This window comes from Emydura macquarii, unplaced genomic scaffold (assembly GCF_026122565.2).
Source record: "Emydura macquarii macquarii isolate MOO-44397 ecotype Brisbane River unplaced genomic scaffold, CSIRO-AGI_Emac_v2 contig_527, whole genome shotgun sequence".
NCBI lineage: Eukaryota > Metazoa > Chordata > Testudines > Chelidae > Emydura > Emydura macquarii.
This window is the reverse complement of record NW_027130664.1, coordinates 406,242-429,668: the sequence shown is the minus strand read 5'-3', so window position 1 is coordinate 429,668 and position 23,427 is coordinate 406,242. Positions and strand designations below refer to the sequence as shown.

Here is a 23,427-nt window from a genome sequence, read left to right as displayed (position 1 = left end):
ACAGGCCGCCCCCTCGGCTGAGCCTGGTTCCCGGGGAGCCGTAGCCGGGCCAGGCCGGGTCCCATCCCGTGCGGTCCCATAGGGACAGCCGAGGGAGCAAGCTCTTCCAGCTCGTGGGGTGTCTTCTGCCCCCTGGCAGCAGAGCCCAGGCTTGTAAGGCAGCCGCGGCCTCCAGCCAAAGCTGGGGGGGGCTGGAGCTAGGACGGACCTGCCTCCCCCACTCAGGCTGAACAGAGGCCTACAGAGTGGGCTCCCAGCACGTAGAGGTCAGTCCCGTGCCCTGAAGCAGGGCTAAGCATTACCTAGACCATCCCTGACATATTTGTCTAACCTGTTTTTAAAACCTCCAGTGCCTGATTCCACAACCTTGTTCCCTGCTTGATTACAGCACACACCTCCATACAGGTGGCAGCACCCCGCCCCCAACACATGCAGTGAACAAATGCACCCCCACACAGACAAGGGGGCCATAGTCACTGTGCCAGAGAGATCTCCCACGCTCTTCCCTGAAATTAGCAAGGGGCCCATGATCACTCTCCTTGACTGCCCCGATCTCTCCCTAGCTGGTTCCAGTCCAAGGCAGACAGGACATGAGGCAAACCCAGGCGGCTCCAGGGGGTGCAGAACTTTATTGGGTTTCTTGTACAAGTGGCAGTGCAGCTCCAAGCACCTGCAGTGGAGACTCTGCAGAAATTCCCAACATGCTTCCCCAAGGTAAAAAAGTGCATCTCCCCCCCAGCCCCGCTCCACCATCCCCGAGAGAGCAGAGCCACAGCACAGCATGCAGCACACAAGCACAGGCAGCGGCTGAAGGGAAGAAGGGAGAGCTACCAGAGCAGAGTGGTAGGAGGAGCCTGGCTGGGGACTTGGGGGGGATGGGGATGTAGTGCAGGCAGGGCTTTGGTTCTGCCTTGAGACCTGGTGGGGCACATTGAGCCCAGCTCCCTGAGGCCCTGCTGGAAGCTGGGCCTTGCACTATAGCCGTGCACGCACACCCGTGCTCCTCTAGTACTGCCTGCACCAAGCCAGAGCTCTGCCATAAGATCCAGGCTCATGTCTCAGTTCAGCCCCGGATGGGGAAGGTCCGAGCAGAAGTGCTGGGCGGGAGTAGGGGACAAAAGGCAAGCCCATGGGGCAAGGGCTGCAGCCTCTGCTAGGCGTTGTATCCTTGTGGATTTGCCAGAAGAGGAAGTGGCCTGCCCTGCCCTGCCCTTCCCCCATCACAGAAAGGGGTGCATAGCATCTGAGGAGAGCCGGGCTGAATTGAGCCCTCTCCCAGGCAACCTGCTGTGCTCAAGCGTATAATCTCCCTGCCGCAGAGGGCCCTAGGAGTCAACCTGCCCAGCTGCAGAGAAAGGTCCCTGAGTGCAGGGGCTACGCTCCGGCCCAGGTGCATTGTGGGAGCAGATGGTCATGCACATTCAGCCCAGCCTCCTTGCCCTGAGAACCACATCAGCCTCTGAACCAGCAGACGTCAGAGCAGGAGGCAGGAGTGGCCTTGGCCTCTGCTAGCGGGCTAGTAACACAAGGAGAGCCTGTGTGGAAACACACCCACCACCATCCCCTGCCCTAGCCTTGGCTGAGATGTACCAGGCCAGCAGGGACATGGAGCCCTGCCCTTGGAGGTGTGGGTATGTGTCCTCAGCTTGCACTTTCTCCCACTGCAGCGGAGGAATGTCTGCGGGGAAGGAGCCAGCCCCTAGCCCCAGGCAGTGTCGAGGGTAAGGCCCGTCCAGGCTGCTCCGAGTTCTTGCTGCGGACCCCAGCCCGAGAGCCTGATGCTGGACTCCCAGCCGGGCTGGGGCCTGAGGGGCAGGCAAGGCCGAGAGAAGGTGGCGGCTTCCCTCAGAGGATGCTCTCCTTGTAGACTCCACTGAGGCTGTGCGGCCGGCTGCGCTCCAGGCGGCGGGCAGACAGGAGGCGGCGCAGCGACGAGGTGGAACTCAGGTCCCCGCAGCTCTGCAAGTGAATCCCTTCAGGCGGCTGCTGCTCTGTGGCCTGCCACGGGCTCCGAGGCACCTGTCAACCCACCGCAAGAAGGGCAGGAGTGAGGACAGCAGGGCACCAGCTGCTGGGAGCGTGCCCCGCCTGCCCCACACCCTCCCCAGCCTGGAACTGAAGCAGGACTTGCCCTCCCAGAGCTGCGGCCTGGACACACGGCCCTTCACACAACAGGGAGAGGCTGGTGTTTGGAGAGCCCACAGCCTGGGTTCTCCCCGATGGCTGGCAGCTGTGATGGGCAAAGGGCTCGGGGGGAGAAGTCTCTGATGCTCCATGTGTGGTGGGGACCTTGCCACAAAGGCATGTCTCGGAGAAGCCCTGCTAAGCAGAACAGCCCCAGTGAGTGACGGGTGCAGGCTAGCTACTGTGCCCCATTACGGCTGGGTGTCAAGAGCAGCATCTCTGCGAGGTCCCAGCTGGCTGAACCTCAGCAGCCAGGGGGATGGACAGGAGGGAAGGGAGCAGCCAAGCTGGGGAGCCATCCTAGAGAGGAGCCACGAGAGCCCATGGAGCAGGCGCCTTTCACCCCTGTGCAGCCTGAGCAGATGGAGGCCAGACAGGAGCCAGGGACTGAGGGCAGCCCTGATGCTTGCCGTCCCAGCCAGGAAGCCAGAGCATCTTCTGAACTCCCCTGAGGCGGTCCCAGTGCACAAAGTCAAGAAGGGCTCCAGGGAGGGGTCAGAGTTTTCCAGGACGAGTAGATTAAACAGTCTCCTGGGTTCAAGCCTAACAGGTCTGGCAGCTTGAAGCCAGCGTGCCAGAAGGGGCAAGCTGTGACCTAACATTATCCAGGGACAGACACGGGTGCAGGACGGAGCTGCCCTGAACTAGGAGGGGAAGTCAGCACAATAAAAGTCTCGGCTCAAACGCAAGGATCGTGACTTAAGCTCCCTTTTCTGGCAAAGCTTTTAATTGTAGGCTGGTGAGGTGACTGATGAAGGAGGAACATCAGCCCAGATGGCAGAGAAAGGAGAGCGGAAGAGAAGAGGGCTGGTGACATGGCAAAGGTATGCACCGGGCCAACAGGCTGCAATTACAGACAAGCCAAGCCCCAGAGTTGCTGGGGGACTTGTTACCTAATGCAAGCTGGGTCCTTCCTGAGCAACACATGCAGCACCTCACTGACATGAACGAACCCTGGGAGCAGGGATGGGTCATTGACCCCTTTTCACAAGTGGGAGAACCGAGGCCATGATGGAACTGAGTCAGTGGCAGAGCCAGGATTGGGAATGCCCTGCTCCCAGCCCAGGCTCTGGGCCCTTGACCACAGAGACACAGATCCAGGATGCATAGCGCGCATCCTGGCCCTACACTCACTCATGGGGGGGCCACTGCTCCACTCTACTAGCTGGACCAGCTATTGCATCCTCACGTGGAGCCCAAGCAGGAAACAGCGAGGCCCTGACCACAGCCTCCAGCCCAGCAGAACAAAGGGCAAATGCTCACAGAGCCCAGGGTATGCAGAGAGCCCTGGAGAAGCCCTATTCAGAGAATCAGACACGGGCGGGGAATCCTGGGCGGCCAGAGCAGCTGAGAGAGCAGGACAATGGAGCAGGCGTTTGCTATAGGCTATAGCAGCCCGAAGGGCCAGCGTGGCCTGGGGAGAACATCCGAAGGAGGCATGTCCCACCGTGTGCCACGTGTGCTCTCGCACTCACTGCTGAGCACCCGCCAGGCGAGCTGAGCTCATCGGGGGTTATAGGCCGGCCAGAAGGGAACAGCCAGCCGGGCAGTCTCTCCAGGGCAGGGTCAGGTGCAGGGGAGGCGGCGCTAGATAGGACGGGGCCTGGAAATGCCTGTAGAGCCCAGGAGGGTAGGCAGCACAGGCTCTGCTGGGCTCTCTCAGCTGCCCTGTGTGCAGAGTGTGGCCAATGGGTGCCCCTACCTGTTTGTGGCCCTGGGAGCTGAGCCCAGCCGTCTCCACTCCGGATGCCAGGCTGCGCTTGGATCTCTGCAGGAACCTGGCCACCAGCCCACGGGTACCGCGACAAACCTTCAGGTCCCCCAGGGAGCCCGTCGCCACCTTCGACAGCTGCTGCGTCACCTTCTCGGGCACTGGAAGTTTGTTCTTCCTGGCAGAGCCGGTCCTGAGGAGTGGGGGCGAGTCCCAATGCGAGAGCCGGAGCAAGCAGGCTTCAGAGCACAGCCCTGCAAGGAGACTGGCCAGTGAGAATCAGGGCCCAGGGGAAGGCGGCAGGGGTGGGGGAAAGCACAGACCTAGTGGAGCCCCAGATGCTGTGCTCAGGAGGCCCAGGGCTGCCATGGACGCAGTGGGGGAGACGGGGGGGAAGAGCCAGTTTCTCTCAGCAGGGGGCACCATAGCATGCTGCCAGGCACTCCCAAGTAAAGGGGCCACACGTCAGCCCCCCCCCCTGATTTCCAGCCCCTGCCCCCCAGGGCACATAGCAGACACTATCCTGAACCTGACGCCCCCAGGCAGACTCTCTCCTGACCTGTATCTGCAGAGGAATTGGAGACATCATCCTCCAGTGCTTTGGTATAAAGCAGATCCCGGAGGTCGGCTGGAAGGAGAAAGCAAGTGGCAAATACTCAGGCTCTGCCCTCCTCCTGCTCCGTACGACATGGCGAGCCCATTGCCCGGCCACCCACGGGCATGCACACACCACTTCCCTCACACAGGCACTGTGCATCAGCGTGCCGTCACGCACACTCCAGTCCCCTGGCCCGGGTCATACACACGCGTCCACTGCCAGGCATGCACCAGTCCCCTTGCACGAGCTACGCATCGATCTGTTATGTCATGTGCACCAATCCACTCGTGTCTGAAATGCAGCCAGCCGCCCAGCGTGAGCAGTCACCAGCAACCCCGGAACACCCTTCGAGGAGCAGATATAGTCCATCCCCCACTCCCGCATGCGTGAGCAAGGACAGACAGACACATGGACACCAGCTCACCCCCTGCAAATCCCACCTACCAGGATCACTGGCAACAGCAATGCCGGGGTCACTGTGCGACCGCACGAGCGGGCGTTGGCTCAGACCCCGGGCTGGGGACATCAGGCAGGATGTCTCACTGTTGCGTCGCTGATGGCGGCGGTGCCCGCCGTCCGGGTACAGGGAGCTGGTGGAGCTGATGCCCTGGTGCCCTGACGGCGAGCTCTTGCCCTTGAGTCGCACCTCGGGGAAGCAGGGCCCAGCGCAGCGAGCCAGCCCTTCCAGACGATTGCAGCTGTGGGTCACGGCCCCGCTTGTCTCCAGGAGACCCTCGTAAGTGGTGTCAGGGGTGGAGCAAGAGTAGGAGCGCTCCCCTCGCACGCGGGGTCGGGGAATGTCCTCAAAGGGGCCCTGCAGGCCCAGCGTGGGGCTGCGAGGATGGTGGCCGCACTGCATGCAGTCCACGCTCAGGCAGTAATCAGCTCGGCTGCGCTGGATGGAGCGGAAGAGGACGTAGTCCACAGAGCGCATGGAGCCCTGCAGCTCCAGCAGGCAGGAGTCCTCGGAGGGGCTGCTGTCGGCAGGGATGTCGATGATCTCGGACATGATCAGAGACGCGCTGTCCATGGACACTGCAACGCACACGGGCATCGGGACGCGGGCGGGTGCACAGGGCTCCCTGGGAGGGCTCGGAGCACACCTCCAGGGGGACTAGCCTGTGTACCGCAGGAGCGCCTAGTCCACACCCGCAGGGGACCAGCTCCCAGGCACAGGACTCCCAGCTCCACCCCTACAGGGTGCATGCCACTCTCCTCCCACCCGGCCCACAGGCACAGTCCACCCCCTCTCCCACATGACTCTGCCCCACCCCTGCAGCCCACAAGCTCCTTCCCCGTTGCCACCCAGTCATGGGCAGATTTGGGCACAAGCTGCTCCCTGCCCACAGCTGCTTCCCAAGGACCCTGGTACCTTCCCCGCTGAGCACGATGGAGGGGACGTGGTCACAGGTGCAGCCGTGCAGCGGATCAGTGTGCTGCGAATCAAACAGAGTGGCCTGCAAGAGGGGCACAAGCACGTCACGCCACAGAGCCGTACGCAGGCTGTATGGGCAGAGATGTTGCACACTAGGCACTCCCCCCCCAGCGCCCCTGGAGTAGCTGTGATGGATAACACAACCTTGGCAGGGTTGTGTAGTCGGGCTGGCCCCAGGATGTGACACAGATGAGGTTACCACACCCAGCCTGTCTCTAACACACGCAGGAGGGAGAGGCTGAGGAGAAAGCAGCAGGAATGTGCTGCTCAGACCCTGGGCCTCAGCATCTGGGTCACTGCGATTCCCCCCGGCCTGCGTTGTTTCTCCCATCACTCACCCAGCCCAGCTCCGGCTTCTCTCTCCACTTTGCAGTTTGACCCGGGGCACTCTGAGCCTCTGGCGAGAGCCCCTCTGTAGCTGGGCAGACTGGGCCAGTCACCCCCTGCCCCCCAGCCCCACCTCTCTGAGCGAGCACCCAGCCCCACGGCTCCTCTGCTCATGCCCCTTACCTGGCTGTCTCCCCGGAGCCCCATGACAGTCTCGTAGGAGGGGGGGAAGTCGGTGGGGTAGAGCGGCACAGGGCTGTCCATGGAGCCATTATAGGTGATGCTGTGGGTCCCAAAGGGAGGGGCATCAGCCACAACGGAGCGCCAAACCTCAAGGGAAGCAATCCAGTGGGGTCCAGGCTGAGCCCTGCCGGAAGCTAGCCGCCAGGACCTCCCCAAGCCTGCCCTGGCCTCTGCCTCCCTACCCCAGCTTCCCTGTCCCCCAGACCCACTCTCCCCTCACTGCCCCCCGCCCCCGCCCTGAGCTCCCCCCACTCCTGCCTTCTGGGGTCCCCTCTCCGCCTCCTCACTCAGACTCAGCTACAAGTTCCCCCTCTGCCCCCGCTGCCCTGCGTGGCGTCGCTGCCCACACACCTCTGGGCGTCGGTCTCCGAGCTGCAGGTGTACTCCGGGGGATAATAGGGTGGTGGCGGCACCGGCGGCACAAACTCCTCGAAGTCCAGCATGTGCTGCAGGAAGGGGTCTGGGGGCGACGTGCACTCCAGGGTCATCGAGCCCAGGCGCTGCGGTGCCAGCTGCAGGGAGAGGGGAGTGAGAGGGGAGCCTGCCAGGCCCAGGACAGGTGCCTGTGTGGGGGACAGGGATGCATCCCCTTCTCCTGCTGTTGGCCCAATTCACCTGGTAGGTGTCAGGGGAGCAGCTCCAGTGCCTCTTACTCCTCATCCCTGCACACGGCAAGGAGCAGCTGTTTGTGTCCCTGGGACAGGCAATGCATGGGGGCCATGGGCAGGCCAGGCCAGGCGCTCGGGACCCCACGCGGCAAGGAGCTTTGGGGGAAGGATCCAATCCCCTCAGGGTTCTCTCTAGCACCCCAGGGAATGCCCCGACTCTCCAACCCCAAACTCCTGGATTCCTGTGGAGCCAGAACCCCCTGGAAGAGGAGCTGCAGGCCAGGCCAGGACTCACCACATGGATAATGTCCAGGGAGAAGATCTGGATGCAGCACATGACAGCTGAGAGTGTGCACACAATGGTGGAGAAGATGGTCAGGCCACAAACACTGAGCAGAAGATCCTGGGAGAAGGGGAAGACGGGGAATGAGCTCCCGAGATGCCGCTTAGAGTGTGCACAGAATCTGAGCCCAGAGCAGAGAGAGACCTCCCCCAGACACCAAGCCCCCTGGCCCAGTGCAGAGAGCTGCCCCCAATTGTGACGAAGTGGAGATATTCTTGGGGTTTTCTCTGAGTGCTGTGTGCGCCTCAGTTTCCCCATGTTACCCAGGTATTTTGGTGACGGGACCCAGGTGTGTGATCATTTCAGAAACCACTAGAGGGCAGATGGGCCTTCCCCTAGCCACACCTCTGCAGCCCTTGCCAGGACCCGCTGCCCTGGCCCAGCCAGTTCTTACAGCTTGTGGCAGGCGGAGACAAGGAGTGGCCACTTTGCCTGGGAAGGAGACACAAGGCTGGGGAGGGGCAAGGGGACGGCTTGGAGAAGGGGGTGAGGGGCTGCGTGGAAGGGAGAGCCAGTGCCCCATGGGGGTTCACCCGGGCAGAGCCCGGGGATGGGGCTCTGGGGCTCCTCGGGTGGTTGCTGCTGTAACTCCAAATTAATCTGTGAGCAAAGTCTTTCTACGTGGTGATCTTGAGATCTAATAAACCTCCTGACTCCCGCGCTGACTGAGGGGCTGCACGGGTGTGTGGAGAGCGGGGAGGGGGGGCAGACTTCAAAGCACTAGAGTCCTGACTGGCTGCGTCCCAAGTGGTTCCAGAGCAGGGTTCCTATGGGACTCAGTCACACCAATGCAGACAGCATAGAAAGGATGCCCAGACACAAGTCCCCCTCCCCCACAGACACCCCCACACCCCAGTGGAGAGAGCTCTGTGCAGGCTCCAAGGCCCCCATCTCCAGCACAGAGAACCACCCCGTCCAGACTTCAAGCCTCCCCATCTGCTTGGTGCAGCTGGCCCAGCTCCTGCTGCACTGTTACCTTCAGAGCCATGCGCACGCTCCGGCAGTCGGGGTTGGCGAACATGGTCAGCGTCTCGCCCTGCCTGCTGCAGCTGGGGCTCATGGATAGGTGCTCGGAGCGGGCCTGGCAGCAGACACAGGAGCCCTTCTCCTGGAGAAAGGGGCGAGACCTGGAGTGAGGGATGACCAAGCCCCCAGGGCTCAGACACAAGGAATCCTGCCACTCCACCCCCTGCCCTGCCAGCAGCAACTAGGGCAGGCTGGGCTGGACTGGGAGGGCAGATCTCCCTCCTGTGAGAGCCAGCCTCCTGTCCCAGCCGGGCCCCCCTTCATCCAGCTGGGATACCAGCCCCGCCCTCCCATGGGCCCCAGCCCCCATGCACGCAGCTAAGCCCTCTCAGCTTGGCCAAGGGCATAGATGTAGAGTCTGCCCTAGGCGGGCCTACATCTCAAAGGGGCTGCCCCCAGAGCACAGCCCCGGCTGCTCTGGCCACAGGAGGCAGAGTCCCTAGAAGGGCCAGAGGCAGCCGTCGAGTCAGGCTGGAGGAGGGGGCTTACCCTAGTGCAGGCCTCCAAGGACGTCACCAGCTGAGCGTTCTGGCAGGAGAGGATGGAGCCGGCGAGACTCAGCATGATGCCCAGCACGGACAGCAGCGTGAAGAAGGTGATCTGCAACCAGGACAGACAGCGGTGGTGAGCTGGGCAGGGCCATGCTTGCAGGGAGAGTGAGCGGGCGACAGGCCAGCGTGTGTGTTAGAAGCCAGCAAGTGATGTGTGCATGGGGGATTGCCCGTTCACTCTGCCCGTCCCAGGGGGCTGGGATGGCCCCTCGACAGGAGCTGGCTGAGGAGCAGAGCCAGGCCCTGGGCTGTCAGTGAGAACGCCCACAGCCCACACAGCAGAGACACCTACCACCAGGGTGAAGGGCCGCTTCCAGGAGATGATGCCGATGAGCCCGGACAGCGCCAGCTGGGGACAGAAGAAAAGGAAGGGCAGTGGGAAGGAGAGGCGGGGAGGGAGGCCTGCGTCCCAGGGATTCTGTGCATCACCCACAGGTCACAAACCTTCCGCCAAGCCCTGCAGCCCCCAGTGCTAATCCCAAGGGATTGGGGCCGTGAGCCAAGGCCTAGCCTCAGGAGTGGGGCCCACTCGCGGCAGGGCAGCAAGGCCAACAAGCGGGAGCTGGCGCCTTCTTGCCGGCAGCTTGCAGAAAATGCTGATTCAGGGCCCCCGGGAGAGCCCAGGGATGGCAGGCGGCACGAGCCATGGCCAAGGCAGCCTCCATCGCGGGGTTTGTGCTGCTGGAGCAGGCAGGAGGGATGGATCCAAGGTGAGCTTGGGGATGGGAGCCAAGTGTCTGGAACTCAGGCCATGGACCCAGGAGCTGCCGAGGACCTGTCCCACTTGTAAACCAGGAGCCACCCTGAACCCTGAGGTTGTGAGGGGGAGGTAAAGGCTGTAAAACACTCAGAGGGGTAGGGGTACTGGGTAGCCAGGGGAGGGCAGGCTAGGGCTGATGGCATGGGGCACCATGAAGGCAGGGAACTGGCGTGGAGGACATTCATACAGGAAAGCCAGGTCAGGGGGATTTACTCCAAGGCCAAATTCCCAGCACTGTTGCCACCCAGGGTTAGCACCCTGGGTGAGGAGGGCAAGGAATGCATTTCTGCTGAGAATTATTTTGGAAACTCTCCTAGCCAACAAAACCCAGAGGGGAAGGGTCCCCGTCCCCATCCCCCCAGCACCACCCAGGGACACTCTTCCAGCTGCTGTGTGGATGGGGAAGAGTCCCACCCAGCCCTCGGAGAGGCCAGCAGCATGCCCGATTGGCGAGTGCTCAGGAAGCTCAAAGGTGCTAGCCCAGGCCTTGGGTGGCACCAGTTTCCCTAGAGAAGGCAACTCCTTATACTTGAGAGCCAAAAGGATACTCACCAGGAAGCCAGCCCAGGAGGGGCAGGAGTTCCGGACCTTGGGGGAGGGCGTGATGGTAGCTGCCACCAGGCTGAAGGTGATGATCAGGATGCCCAGGATGACCTGAACAAAGCCCAGCACAAGCAGGATCTGCAGCCAGGTCCTCTGCAGTCGGAGCTGGGTGAGGCTGCGGGAGGAGCGGCCAGTCAGGGAGTGGCTGGAGTCGCTGGGGGATGGCATGACTCTTCTCCAGGGCAGGAAAAGACGAGTCCTGGCCCAGGTGGTGAGTGGGAACCTGGTGCCGTTAACGGAACTGACGCCAAAGGAAGCAACGCTCAGGAGCTGGGCTGGCCGCCCTGCCCAGAGCAGCAGCTGGGAGCAGTCCAGGGGTCAGACCAAGCTACGCTTGCTTTTCTGGATGATGTTTGTGCAGTTTTTGTTCTGCTCTCGCTGTCCCTACTGCTCCAAGCTGGCCACATGTTGCCCCATCTGCCCTGGGGCTGGGAACAGGGATTCTGGATCGGGCAGGATTGAGGACCCTGCTCTATGACTCTGCTGTTTGCTGGACCAGGCCCCAGCACCTAGGCAAGGCTGTTCTGTGAGAGAGAAGAGTTTGATTTCTAGAACAAGCTGCCCTGGGATCCCTCAGTCTCAGCATCCTGCCCAGGGGGGAATATCCCGCCCAGAACTCCTCACCCGACACAGAACAGCTTCCCAGGAGCTGGGTGTCCCACTGTCTTCTTCCATCCCTGATGCAGCTCCCAGGACTGCATGGAGTGGAGGCTGTAGGCACCAGGCTCAGAGCTGCAGGTGACTGTTTTGCTCCATAAAGACACAGAAATGTGACGCGAGCTGCCTTCTCCAGGCCAGGCCCCTGATCCCCGAGGAGACACCGGAAAATGGAGCAGCAAGGCTTGATAGGAGAGAAGGATCTCGTCCACCTTCCCAACTGGCCTTAGGAGCATCCTCAAATCCAGCTGTCTTCCATGGCAGTTTGGAGTGAGGGGGTCACAGCCCAGAGGGGGAGCACTGGGTGAGGACAGCGCCCTCCCACTTCTCTCTCAGGCAGAAGCACTCACACACTGCCAGCTCCAGAGGCTTCCCCTGGAGAAGGTCATGGCAGGCAGCTTCTGCTACTGAGAACAGACTAAACATGGACTGCTCTTCCTAGCCGAGAGCCAGGCTCCCTGCTGACGCCAGCTCCACACTCCCTGCTTAGCAGGGCCTGTCCCTGTTACTATCCCCAGGCCTCCGGCCTATGGGGGCGAGGTGGGTTCACTCGCTGTGGATGCTCGGATGTGGTTTCAATCCCCAAACATCCCTATGTTGACACCTTCGCAGCAGCCAAACCAAAGCGGGGGGAGGAGGGGATACACCACGAACAGGAATCCCACCAGGCAGAGCTGAGCACGGAGTCAGATGTTCTCCATGCAAGTTTGGGGTGCAGCAGAGTTTGGCTTCAAGACTCCTGCACCCAGTATCTGCTGGCTCCTGTCATCCACGTTGCCCCTATTCCTGTGGGGTTTGCAGGGGAGGACGGGTGACTTCGCAATGGAGATTGCCTTGTCAACCCATCTCAGGTGACAGGATGCTCAGGCTGGGCACCAGGCAGACAAAACTTCAGGGCTCCTGGCAGAGGAATTAGCAGAGAGAATCCACCCCGAAGTCCATGGGGGAAGCAGCCAAGGGTTCTCCTACTCAGAGCTGGCACCAGGATGGGGAAATGGCCCTGCACTGCAGCTTCTGCCCCGAGAAGGGAGGGGAGCCGAGCTCTCACCCTGCCGCTGCAGGGAAGCTAGGGCTTAGCACAGGGTCCACGCCTCTCTGCTGCCCAGCAGGGCTCTCTCCCCCCAGCCTGACGCCAGTGAGGTTGCAGGGCTGTAGAGAGCAGAGGGGGAGGCAGCCACTTCTCCCAAGAGCCGCCGGTTCCCCGGCCTCGCCCAGAACTGCAGCAGAATCCCGCCGGAGGAGGAGTCAGAGTCCCAGCTGCAGGGCAGGTCCGGGGACGCTCTGCCTGGTGCCCGCACATCGCTCCGGAGGATGCTCACCGCTCAGCCTGGTGCTGATGCTGCGAGGGGGACACGCCCTACCGCGCTGCACCTTGGGAGTTGTAGTCTCCTCCCCCGAGTTAGGGATTGGAGAGCACTGGGGGGGTGGAGGCAGCCTGAGGCCCCCGCCCCCAGCTGCGTGATCCGGTTGCTGGGCCCGGCCCAGGAGCGAGCATGTGAGCGTCGGGCTGACGCCGTCCAGGCTAATGGGAGGCCGGGAGGAGTCTCCGCCCCGGCCCGGGTCTGCGCCCTGCAGGGAACGGGGACGGGGGGCAGCCCCAGCGCGCCCTGGCTGCAGGGGGGCGGCCCCAGTGTGCGGCGCGGTGCGCCTGCCCCCTCCAAACAGTGCGAGCCCCTGAGCTCCAGCTTGCTCCCCCCCCGTGTAGCGGGAGCAGCTCCCCCGCCAGGCGGAAAGGGAAGGAGAACCGCGGGTGCTGGGGGGTGAGTGCAGAGCGAGGGGGCTGGAGCACCAGGGAAAGGAAGGAGCGGAGAACCGCTGCTGCGTCTCCTGCCGCCCTCCCTCCGCGCCTGCACCCCCAGCCCAGCGGCTGCTATGGGAAACGCTGCGCTCCCTCGGCACAGCTGCACGCCTGCCTCGACCCCAGGCAGCAAAACACCCCGCCCAACAAGCCGCCGCCCCAGGGCAGGGCCACCCCAAGGCGGCTTTTCAGCTCCAAAGCACCTGACAAGGTGCCACCACTCACACCCAGGGCCAGCCTCATCGCCAGGGCAGTCCTTAGCCCCCCCAGCCCAGCCCCACCTTCCCCCAGGGGATAGGAGCACAGGGAGGGGGGCTGAAAGCTGCCAACAAAGGGGAGAAGGGGTGCCCCCAGCCCAGTGCACTCTTCTTCTACAGGGGCTCCAGGATGGAGGACCCAGAGCACCCCACTCATCCAATGGCCAGTAGCCTATGGGGTCCACCCCGCTTGGCCCAAGCAGTAGTCTCACATCTTCAGAGGGCAGCTCAGACACTTGTGACCCCCCCCAAACACAGGAGGAAGGACATGCAGCCAACACACAGAACTCTGGCACGCGAGGAGTTAAAGTTTATTGTGTTTTAAATAAAATCAAAGCTGGCTTTGCATTTGGCACAGGAAAAAAAATCCACAGCTCCAGGGCCGGTGAATTATGAACTGTAGTGTGGCAAGGCTCCATGCCAGCAGTCACTGTGCCTCCTGCAGGCCCCGAGAGCACAGGGCCCTGGCCACCAAGCCCCTCCTGCCTCACAACCCCAGAGAGCTGAGAAAGAAAACAGCCCTGCCCCTCCTACAGCTGCCAGAGGCCAAGTTACAACTCCCAGGGAACTCCGCTGCAGGGCAGGGAATCCCATAAACATAGTGGTGGAAGGGCCCTCGCACGGGCCAGTCCAGTCCATCTCCCACCCTGCGGCAGGGCCAAGTAAACCTAGACCACCCCCACCAGGGGTTTGTCCAACCTGTTCTTAACACCCTCCAGTGACAGGGATTCCACCGCCTCCTGCGAGCCTGGGTCCCAGCTCCACAGGAAGGGGGTGAGGAACAAAATGTAATATCTATCCTCCGTCTCCTTACCGCAGATTAAACCCATTGCTTCTGCAGTGCTGGCCACCCCTGCGCCCAGCAATTCAAACCCAGCATCCAGTGCAGCCTACTCTCCCCACAGCCCTCACCCCAGGGCAAGGGGCTGTACCCTCTGTTTTGCACTCAACTCCCCCACCCCCAACCAGAGTGAAAGGATAAGGGACCAATACTTCAGCCCTGCAGCCTGAGAGTCTTGCTTGCTAGCCCTGGGGGAGGGGGGGCACACCCTTACCGCCATTAAGTGGCGGTCAGCTAGCAGAGGAGCCTGGCATGAGCACACTGAGAGCAGCCCCTCCCTTAGAGCTGCTCCAAGCAAACAAAACCCACTCTCAGGCTGGGAAGAGAGAGCTGCATCCGCCCCCTCCACAACTCAGCGTGCTGCAGGCTGTGCCCCCACCACCCTCGGACAGCTGCTCAAGGCAGGCAGGACCCCGTACACTGGTGACCCTGCAGCATGGGGGAGGGGGGCTGATGGCACTGCTCGTTAGGCAGGTGCTGGGAGAGAACAGAGCCCGTGGAGTACAGCACTTGTCTTGTCACTAGGGAGCCCCAGAGGTGGGAGTTCCCTGGGAAAAGGATGCAGGGGAAAGCTGAGCACAGGAGCCCACTGCCTGACGCCCTGGGGCACTGCAGAATCAGTCATGCTACATCAGCTAAGGCAGGGTGTGCAAGTTCCATCGTGTCTGCCCCAGAAGAGAGGCCAGGGCTCTGGTGCCTGCTATGTGACTCCCATGACAATGTCCTGGAGCCTGGTTGTAGCGTGGGGAAGGCAGCTCAGCGGCCCAAGGAGCCCCTGCCACCCAGAGCAGCAGCTCAGGCATCTCCCGTTAACCATGCAAGGAAGGCGTTCACAGGGCCCAAGGCAGTAGCTACAGCAGTGGGTGGGCAGCCACAGGGCAAGGGAGAACGGTGCCAAGGAAATAAGCTGGGCCGAAGTTACCCTCCACTGCACGAGCTGGGTGGCAGCCCCACAGCCAGTTCCCCCCAGTCTCACCTCACCCTCACACAGTGGGCCGACAGCCCCCCCACCCAGACACCAGTAAGCCAGCCCCACCCCCCAGGGAGATCACAGCAGCTGCAGCCAATGGAGGAAGAACGTCTTTGAGAATCAGGGCCCACTTCAAAGGCAGCAGAGTGAGAAGCTGCCACTTGTGCCTGGCCCACAGCCAGCCCCACCCTCGGGGCTTTACCCCTGCAATGGACAAGGGATTCTGAGATGGGGACACACGCAGAGGGGCTCCGTAAAGCAGGGAGCAATTCCGTGAGGCAGGAGGGGTTGGGAATCTGGGGCCTGCCATGCAGCTGAGGCCCCTTCTGGAAAGATCCAGGAAATGCAACATGCACAGGTCCCACTCCATCCCAGCAGCTGGTGCTGAACGTGGAGGGAACTGAAATGACTGGAGCACAAGGGGAATCCCATCCTCCCCACGCCTGTCCATCGGGGTGGCACAAACCAGAGCAGCTCCCATCGGGGGAGGCAGTTAGAGCAGTAGAGTATTCAGGCATCCGAGCTTCCAAGCTGGGACGAGGCAGCCTCTGATTGGCCAAGGCAGACACAAAGGGACCCATTGAAAGTGCAACTTGGTTTCCTTTCCTTTAAGAATAGCCCATGTGAGAGTGATGGGCCAGGGGCTCGCCCCACCCCTACTGTGCCTGGAAGGCACTGCCCGCTGCCCCCGCCGCAGCATTGGCCGCTGCCGTGCGCACCGCCTGGTTCGAGAAGACGCCTGCGGCAAACTCCTCCTGTGCCTTCTGGAAGCTGGCACCCGTCCGGCGGTACAGGGAGTGGATCTAGGAAAGAAGGCCAAGGTCAGGGCGCTGTGCTGGGGCCAAGCCCCTCCTTGGGACCCCAACACTACGACACACCCTGGGGGAGCCGCAGGGTGGAGGAAAGGGCACACCCTACCTAGAGCGCGATAGCCCAGCATCAAAGCAGGCTCCACTGGGCCCTGCAGAGACCAGCAGGACCCACCGGGCTCCAGCATGTGCTCAAAGCTGCTCTCTGCACTATGGGGTGGGAAAGCACTTTCTGGGGTCCTGCCAGAAGAGACGCCAAGGCCCCACTCAGGACTCACCCTCTTCAGCAGGATGATCCCCAGGATGGCCACCACTGTGAAGAACACAGCCACCAGGATCATGATTGCAGCTGCAGCCTGGTTGCTCCTCAGCACAGTCAGACTCGCTATCCAGCCACTGCAATGAGAGAGAGTAGGCTGCCCACAAGCACGAACTCCCACCACGATGGGACTGCCCTGCTCTCCTGCTGGAATGGCCCAGCCTGCAGTCAGGCTTCTGCATAAGAAACAGGCCCAGGACAGACAGAACAGAGCCAGCTCCTCTGAGCCTAGTGCCAGGGGCTGGCAGCCCCGAGGTCCCATCCACAGCCCTTACCTGAATCCCGAGCCCGGGATGCCGATGGCCTGCAGCACATACACAACATCCTGGACGAAGAAGATGAAAAAGAACACAAAGAAGTTGAACGAGCTGTCGCTCCTGAGAGAGAGAGAGACACACACACACAGAGACAAGCCAGGTCAGAGCATCCCTGCCACAAAGGGAGAATCTCTTTTCCCTTCCTCCTCCAGCAGGGCCAGGGAACACAGGTTTGCCCAGGAGGCACCACCAGCCCCATTGCTTTACCCTCCAAGGAACTGCACACTCCAGTCACTCATGGCTTGAACACTTGACTCTCAGGAGGGAGGAGCTCCTCCCTCATTCCCAAAGGCAGGCCAATATGGGGGCAGGGCTGCTTGAGGGCAGGGGCCTGCATTACTGGGGAAGCTTGGAGAAGCCACGATCTGTTACACTCAAGTCATTGCCCCTTTCCCAAGGGAGAGTTTAGCTGGAGGGCCTACATCCCAGAAGCCCCTGGGAAGCCACAGAAGATTCAGAGAGGTCACCAGTGCTGACAGCAGGGCAGACCCCTGCAGCCACAGGACATCTGTGGCTCCCCAGTAAACAAAGTGGAGCTGCCCAAGACTCAGAGGCTCTCCGCAGAGACGCACCTGAAGGCTTTGTACATTGGCCTGTACCAACACAGGAAGGAGCAGGGTGTGAAGAGGAGAACCCAGAGGATGGAGAGACCAAAGCCCGAACCAGCTGTGGGATCCACACAGAACCAGGCCAGGGAGGCCAAGAAGTTCAGGAAGAGAGTCACGGTGCTGGCTAAGAGAGGCAGCAGGTTAGGAAATGCCCAGGGCAGCAGAGCCCTAACCCTCCACAGGTTACCCCCACCCATAGCAGCATAATCCACCCCCTTTGGTCTCAGCCCCGGAAGTCAGGAATCCTACTGCTGGAGGGGGCCCAGCAGTGCACCTATATGTACCCATGTGCAGGGTATGCACAGTTCCAGGGCCCATCTCCCTGAGCATTACCAAGTCTGTGCCCCTTCCCCGAACACAGCAGGATCTCTTCCCTCCTCCCTCATGTGCAGGGATATTCACGCCCCTCCAAAGCCCCTTCTCTGCCCCCAGCATGCATGAGGTCCTGTTCCTTCCCAGATGCTCACCCATCCAGAGGTAGTACATGGAGGAGACAGTTTTCTGGAACTCTGTGGGAATCTCCACAGGGATGTCCTGGTAGAAGCAGGGCTTCATGGGGCAGAAGGAGGGCAGCGGAGGCCAGTTGTTTTGTCTCACTGTAAAGCAAAGCAGGAAGCATGAGGCCAGAGAGGGACCACACAGCAGTTCCCAGGACGAGGGGAGGCCATGTTCCCTTCACCTGGGTGGGGCCATTTCCCAGCTGCACTGGGCCAGGGAGCCTGGGCTGCCAAACTTCCCCCACCCTGGGAGCAGCTCTAGCACTTACCTGCAGCGCTGCCTAATGCTGCGTTCTGCAGCTCCCGCTCTCGCCTGTCCAGCTCCTCCGCCTTCCTGTTCAGTTCTTCCTGCCGCTTCAACAGCTCAGCTGCGGCTGCTGCCGTGGACGCCTAATGGGGAGACAGCTCAGCTCAGAGGCCCCAGGAACCAGCCGCTCCCACCCCCTCTCCAGGCTCTGCCTCAATTCTACCAGCCCCTACTGAGGTAGCACGGGACTCGACCAACCCTGCTGCCAGGACCCTGGAGCAAGTGACTTGTCTCCCCTGCCTTGCCCCCATCACCTGAGATCCATAGGAGCCGTAGTTCTTGGATTCTGAGGGGCTCAGCTTCTTGGGGGGTTGCATGGCTGAGGCCGGCTGCTGGGGCACCTTGGCGACTGGTGGAGTTGGCTGAGCCCCTGGCGGAGGCTGGTAGGGAGGGGGAGGCTATTAGAGACAGAAGAGAACAGTTAGACTTGGACACTGCTCACAGTGCTGTGCATGTGTCTAGGAGGCAATGGAGAGGGAAGAGACAGGCCAGGCCAGGAGTGTGGGAGAGATTGGCGCGACCGATACTCAAATGCCCAGAGCTGGCGTCAAGCTGTCTGCAGCAGCTCCAGCGCATGAGCACCAACCTCAGGGCAGGCTGTTAAGAAGCAGGGCCCGAAGCCCAGACTGGTTGTGAGCTCTGTACTTGGATTTCACCAAACAAGTATCAAGTGACAACTCCTCAGGCACTATGACAGCCTAACCCTGGAGTCACAGACAGTCCCCTTGGGCAGTACGCTCTATCATGCCGACTTTGTGATAGATGGTCCCTTACACATGCACGCACGCACAAAAAAATCACAATAGGCAGGTTACTCCCAGTCCCAAAGGGCCAGTTATTTATCTCAGCGAAATTGAACTTCAGATCTGACACCAAAGACAAGACTTACAGGCAGTCCTTTAATAAACTAACTAAAGTTATTAGCGAAGCTAGAAATGAGAGTAATTTACAAGGTTAAAGCAGGCACGCACGCACACACACGCTACATTCTTAGGTTCCAAAGGTGAGAGACGGTGCTACAATATGCAAGCTCTATGTCCTTTAGGGCTAACCCAGGGGAACAGCTGGGGATCCCTTCTTGTGGCTTAGAAATCTTGCCCTCTCAAAGTCCAAACAGCCCTGACGCAGTGTCTTCAGGTTAGGGATGTGTGTGCTTCCCCCCCAGAGCTCAAGCTGATGGGATAAATTTGCATGGGGAGGAATGCAATTAAAGTCTGTTCTCTCATGTTTCACATTGGCTTGTTTGGTTTTCATGAGCCTTCTTGGAGGGCAGCACCCAACACCTTCTGTACGAAGCTACCATGTTACATTAATTAATGCTCCTTTCCCGTTTTATTCTCTGTAATTGTGTAAGTCATCACAATGAGAATACTTACTACTACCTCATAATATAGGGTACAGATGTTATGAGAGAGATTAATACACGCAGCAACTTCAAAGTATTCCATAAAGTCCAAACATTCTTATAAACTTAAGATCTATTTTAACAATATGAACACACGGGCAAGCCAGACTGGTTTCCAGCTGTATATTTGTCAGTGTTCACTTGAGACCTAGGGGCCTTGGCATGAGCTGGCACCTGGTCTGTCAGTGTCACAGCTGGGCATCTCAGACTGCTGCCGTATCAGTTGTTAACCCACACACAAGATCCCTGCCAGGGCAACTCCCCTAGAGTCCTCCTCTCCATGCAAATGCACTGAGCCATCCCAGCGGAGGCCATTGGGGACTGGAGGACTCAGCTCACAGTAACCATGAGAAATCCAACACTATCTTCCCACCAAAACAAGAGACCAGGGAGCCTCCACGAAACCCACGTGAGCTGACCAGTTGCCAAACAAGCCCCAACTGAGAGCAACGGACCACAGACCATTGTCTGGGATGTGACAGGAGGGAGCAAGCAGTTCCACGGACAGCCAGACAAATGCAAAGGACTAGAGGCCTGTGTCCCGTGCAAGCTCGTACCCAATGCACTGCCCTCAGTTCCCAGAAGCTTCCTTACCTCTCTGTTCTCGAAGGGGTTGTACACATCCAGCGTTGCATACTCCGTGCTGGGCTTGTGCTGCATCACAGCAGGATCCTGAAATGGAGCACGAGTCTGCAGTCACCACAGCCGAACAGCACAGGAGGACACCTTCCTGCTCCCACTTACCTGCCATACCCCAGGCCCTGCAGCAACTGAACCAGTTTGCAGAGTTGCTGTCCCACTCCCAATACTCAGGGCAGTATCTTCCCACAGGCCTGGCGGCCACACCCCCTGCAGAAGGCAGAGTCTCTCCTAGAGCACTCCCTGTTCCCACCTCCCCTCCCCTCCCCTCCCAGCCGGCACGGCAAGATTATTCTGAAATGAATCCAAGGGGAGCCAGGAGCTGGGATGCACACGGAAGTGCTCAGGCCAACACGGGCCTGGGCAGTACTGGCCTGACAGTAGCACCATGCAGAACAGAGCGAACAACGGACCAGATGGGGCAGCTCTCCCAGGCCGGCGCTAAGGGCGCTGTCGGGGAGTTCGAGACTGACTGACCTGCACTATTCCGACAGCTCAGGTCTTAAGGAAACAAACATTAAGGGGAAAACAGCGCCCGGGAACGGACTCAGCTCCCAGAAGCATCATTTCCCGAGAGAACCCACCGGGTCCAAAGGGCTTTGCTGGCGGCCAGGCAGACAACGCATCAGGCCAACCCCTGCCCACGCTCGGCTGCAGCCCGCTCACGGCTCCCGGCGGGGGGGGGGGGGCCGGAGCTCGGCCCCACCTCGCAAAAGGCAGCGGTCACACGAGAGGGACCGCGCGGGGTACAAGGAGCCGGCCGGGCAGCCTCAGGGCTGCAGAGCCAGCGGGAAGCAGGCAAGAGCCCGGCCTGGCCCGGCCCGGCGGCCCCAGAGCCCTGAGCAGGGCACAGGGCCCATCCGGCTCCCCGCCCGCACAGCCGGGAACAGTCGCTCCCCTGCGCGCTCAGCCCCCGGGCCCGGCCCGCAGCGGCCCCCCCGGTCTATCCGCAGGGCGGGGCGCGCCGCCCGCGGCTCCGGCTCGGCCCGACACAGGAAGCTGCCGCCGCCACTGCCCGATGACGTCCCTTGGGACCGGAAACGCCGCCGGCGGGACAAGGCCTCGTCCAGGCGCAGCTTTCCCGGGCCGGGCCCGCCCCTAGCCGGAGCGGCGGCCCCCGTCACCCACCGGCCGCAGAGCCCGGCCCCGGCCTGGCCCCGGCCCCCAGCCCAGCTCCGGCCCCCAGCCCAGCTCAGGCGCCCAGCCCAGCTCAGGCCCGGCCCTGCCCGGCCCCCAGCCCGAGCCCGGCCCCGGCCCCCGGCCCCCCCGAGCCCAGCCCCCGGCCCGAGCCCGGGCCCGAGCCCGGCCCCCGGCCCCCGGCCCGAGCCCGGCCCCCGGCCCGAGCCCGCCCCCGGCCCCCGGCCCCCGGCCCCCGGCCCCCGGCCCGAGCCCGGCCCCCGGCCCCCGGCCCCCGGCCCGAGCCCGGCCCCCGGCCCCCGCGCACCTGGAAGGGGTTGTCGGGCTCCCCGAAGGGGTTCCCCGCGCTGCCCGCCCCGTTCTGGGCCATGGCGGGCCCGGCCAGGCAGCTCCCGAACAGCTGACTCGGCGGCAGCTGCCCTCGTACGCTACGTCCGTACGGAGACGTGACGTGACGCCTGTGCCCTCCCCCAGCCAACGCTTATTGGCTACCGCCCCATATACGTCATCAGCGCGGCCTACATTAAGGCTGTAAGCATGTGCACGCGCAGCGTCTGCGTGTGCGCATGTGCCGGGCTAGAGCCTCCTTGCGTCGCCCTGCATGCTGGGATATGGAGTTTCTCCTGTCCTTGCACAGCTCGCACTGCCTGATGGGAAATGTTGTCTCCGGGGCGCTGTAGCTTGTAGTCTTTGAGGTCCTTGTGCATGCTGGGAGCTGTGGGCGCACCGCCCCCTCGTCCGCAATGCATGCTGGGAGCACTGAGCGCACCGCCCCCTCGTCCGCAATGCATGCTGGGAGCTGTGGTTTCGGGTGACACAGGCAGGCGGGTGCCATTTTGTCTCCATTTTCCCCTCAGCGACGGGCCGGGCTGGGCCGTGCGGCCAGTGCCGGGCGCAGAGCGGGCCCGGGGCCGCTCGAGTCGCTGCCAGCTGCCGGGCCGCCCCCTCTGCAGTAGGCAGCGCGCGGGGCACGCTCGGGTCCGGCCCGGCCCGGCGGAGGCGATGCGCAGGGAGGAGCTCGCTACTGAGCAGCCCCGGGGCTCGGGTTTGGCGGCTCGCTCCGCGTCCGTGCACAGCCAGGGCCCAGGGCCGGCTCCCAGCTCCACCCTCGCCCCGCTTCAGGGTCTCCCCCACGGCGCCAGCCAGCAGGCCCGGCGCTGGGCATCATTCACTGCCTGCCCTGGGAACGGAGGTCCAGCGGGCAGCGCCTGGTCCGGCCCGGCCCCGCGCACGAGGCCGAGGGAAGGCCGGGCCGTAAACCCTGGCTGGGTGGGGTAGGATGGAAGTGGGTTGACGAAGTGGGTTGCAGCCCATGAACGCTTATGCCTGCAGAAATTTGTTAGTCTTTAAGGTGCTACAGGACGCTCGTTGTTTTTCCTGTATACAGACTAACACGGCTACCCCTCTGGAACTTTTCACCTTGGGAAGCTGGTACTTCTCTCTGATGTGGGTTCTCATGGCTGCACGCTCAGCCTTTCTCTGAGTGTAGATGGCATCCCGTTTCCTCCTGAGTTGGAAACAACAGTGTCAGCAAGCTGCTTCTCCCAATCAGAACATGGTAGTGGGTATAATGGCCTTCACTGGAGTGGAAGAACCTTGGGACAGAACTGCAGTCTCCTGGCTTGACCATCCTACGCAGCCCTCCATGGGTCCATACCATGCTCTGTGCTCACCCAGGGACATCACATACACACACACACAACAGGAGGAAGGAATGAAGCTGCCTGAAGATGACTCTATAGACAGGCCTGTCAATGGGGTCCCTACAACAGGTGGGGAGACCCCCTCAGATCCAAGCAATTTAAGGAGGACCTATAGCATCGCATTGAGATGGGCAGTTGCTCTTACTTCTGGCTCTGGGTCCTCTTGTTCTGTTCTACTGGACCCTCTATGTAGCCTCCCAGTGCTTGACAGTCCTTGTCCTCGAGGAAGTCAGCAGGGATGCTGCACTGCAGCTGTTTCATTGGGGCCCTGAAAGCAGACTTTAGCACAGACTCCATGGGTGCACGTTGGAGAGCAGAGCAGAGCAGAGAGGCTGGAGCAGAAGCAGCAAGGACAGCAGCAGTCAATGCTGTGCTAGATGCAGACAGACCTCAGACAGTGGAACCGGCCCTGTGTGCTGAAAAAGAAGAAGAATGTCCAAGCAATCTCTGAGATCAGTCCAGGCTCGTGAGCAAAGAAAGGCAGATGGCAGAAGATTATGGAAATGAATTGCAGGCTAGGTAAGCAGCTGAGTAGAGGATTTTAGTTTTGTAGAACATTGGTCCACCTTCTAGGGAGTGGGGGGAGGGACTGTATAGTTTGGATGGCCTTGGCCTCAGTAGGAGGGGGACCAATCTCCTCAAGGACAGGCTGACTAGAGTAGTCAAGGGGTGGGAGAGGGGTTAAACTAATAGCAAAAGGGGAGGGTGAAAGAGGAGTACTCAAAATGAATCAAGGAGCTGAAGACACAGAAGAAATTCTTCAATTGGCTATAC

At 61.4% G+C, this 23,427-nt stretch overlaps 2 protein-coding genes across 3 annotated transcripts; both read right to left on the bottom strand.

Moving 5' to 3' along the window:
• Nucleotides 1–363: 363 nt before the first annotated feature.
• ENTREP3 (endosomal transmembrane epsin interactor 3) lies at nt 364–11,742 on the bottom strand. Its single transcript, XM_067539180.1, has 12 exons — nt 10,339–11,742; nt 9,319–9,375; nt 8,965–9,075; nt 8,426–8,557; nt 7,402–7,509; nt 6,850–7,010; nt 6,439–6,538; nt 5,866–5,950; nt 4,938–5,528; nt 4,455–4,523; nt 3,887–4,149; nt 364–2,019 (listed from the first exon to the last, which is right to left on the bottom strand). Exons 1-12 carry the CDS (start codon nt 10,555–10,557, stop codon nt 1,846–1,848), a joined length of 2,070 nt encoding a protein of 689 aa, XP_067395281.1. The 5' UTR covers nt 10,558–11,742; the 3' UTR covers nt 364–1,845.
• Nucleotides 11,743–13,815: 2,073 nt separating this feature from the next.
• SCAMP3 (secretory carrier membrane protein 3) lies at nt 13,816–21,401 on the bottom strand. Of its 2 annotated transcripts, XM_067539178.1 has the most exons (9): nt 21,258–21,401; nt 19,769–19,846; nt 18,024–18,167; nt 17,732–17,852; nt 17,433–17,561; nt 16,930–17,089; nt 16,316–16,417; nt 16,000–16,117; nt 15,325–15,715 (listed from the first exon to the last, which is right to left on the bottom strand). In XM_067539178.1, the coding sequence occupies exons 1-9, from the start codon at nt 21,318–21,320 to the stop codon at nt 15,569–15,571; spliced, it is 1,062 nt and encodes a 353-aa protein (XP_067395279.1). In that variant the 5' UTR covers nt 21,321–21,401; the 3' UTR covers nt 15,325–15,568. The 2 variants fall into 2 exon arrangements, with proteins under 2 accessions (XP_067395280.1, XP_067395279.1); XM_067539179.1 differs by lacking the exon at nt 16,930–17,089 and having other exon boundaries at nt 13,816–15,715; nt 16,316–16,365.
• Between the last annotated feature and the right edge of the window lie 2,026 nt (nt 21,402–23,427).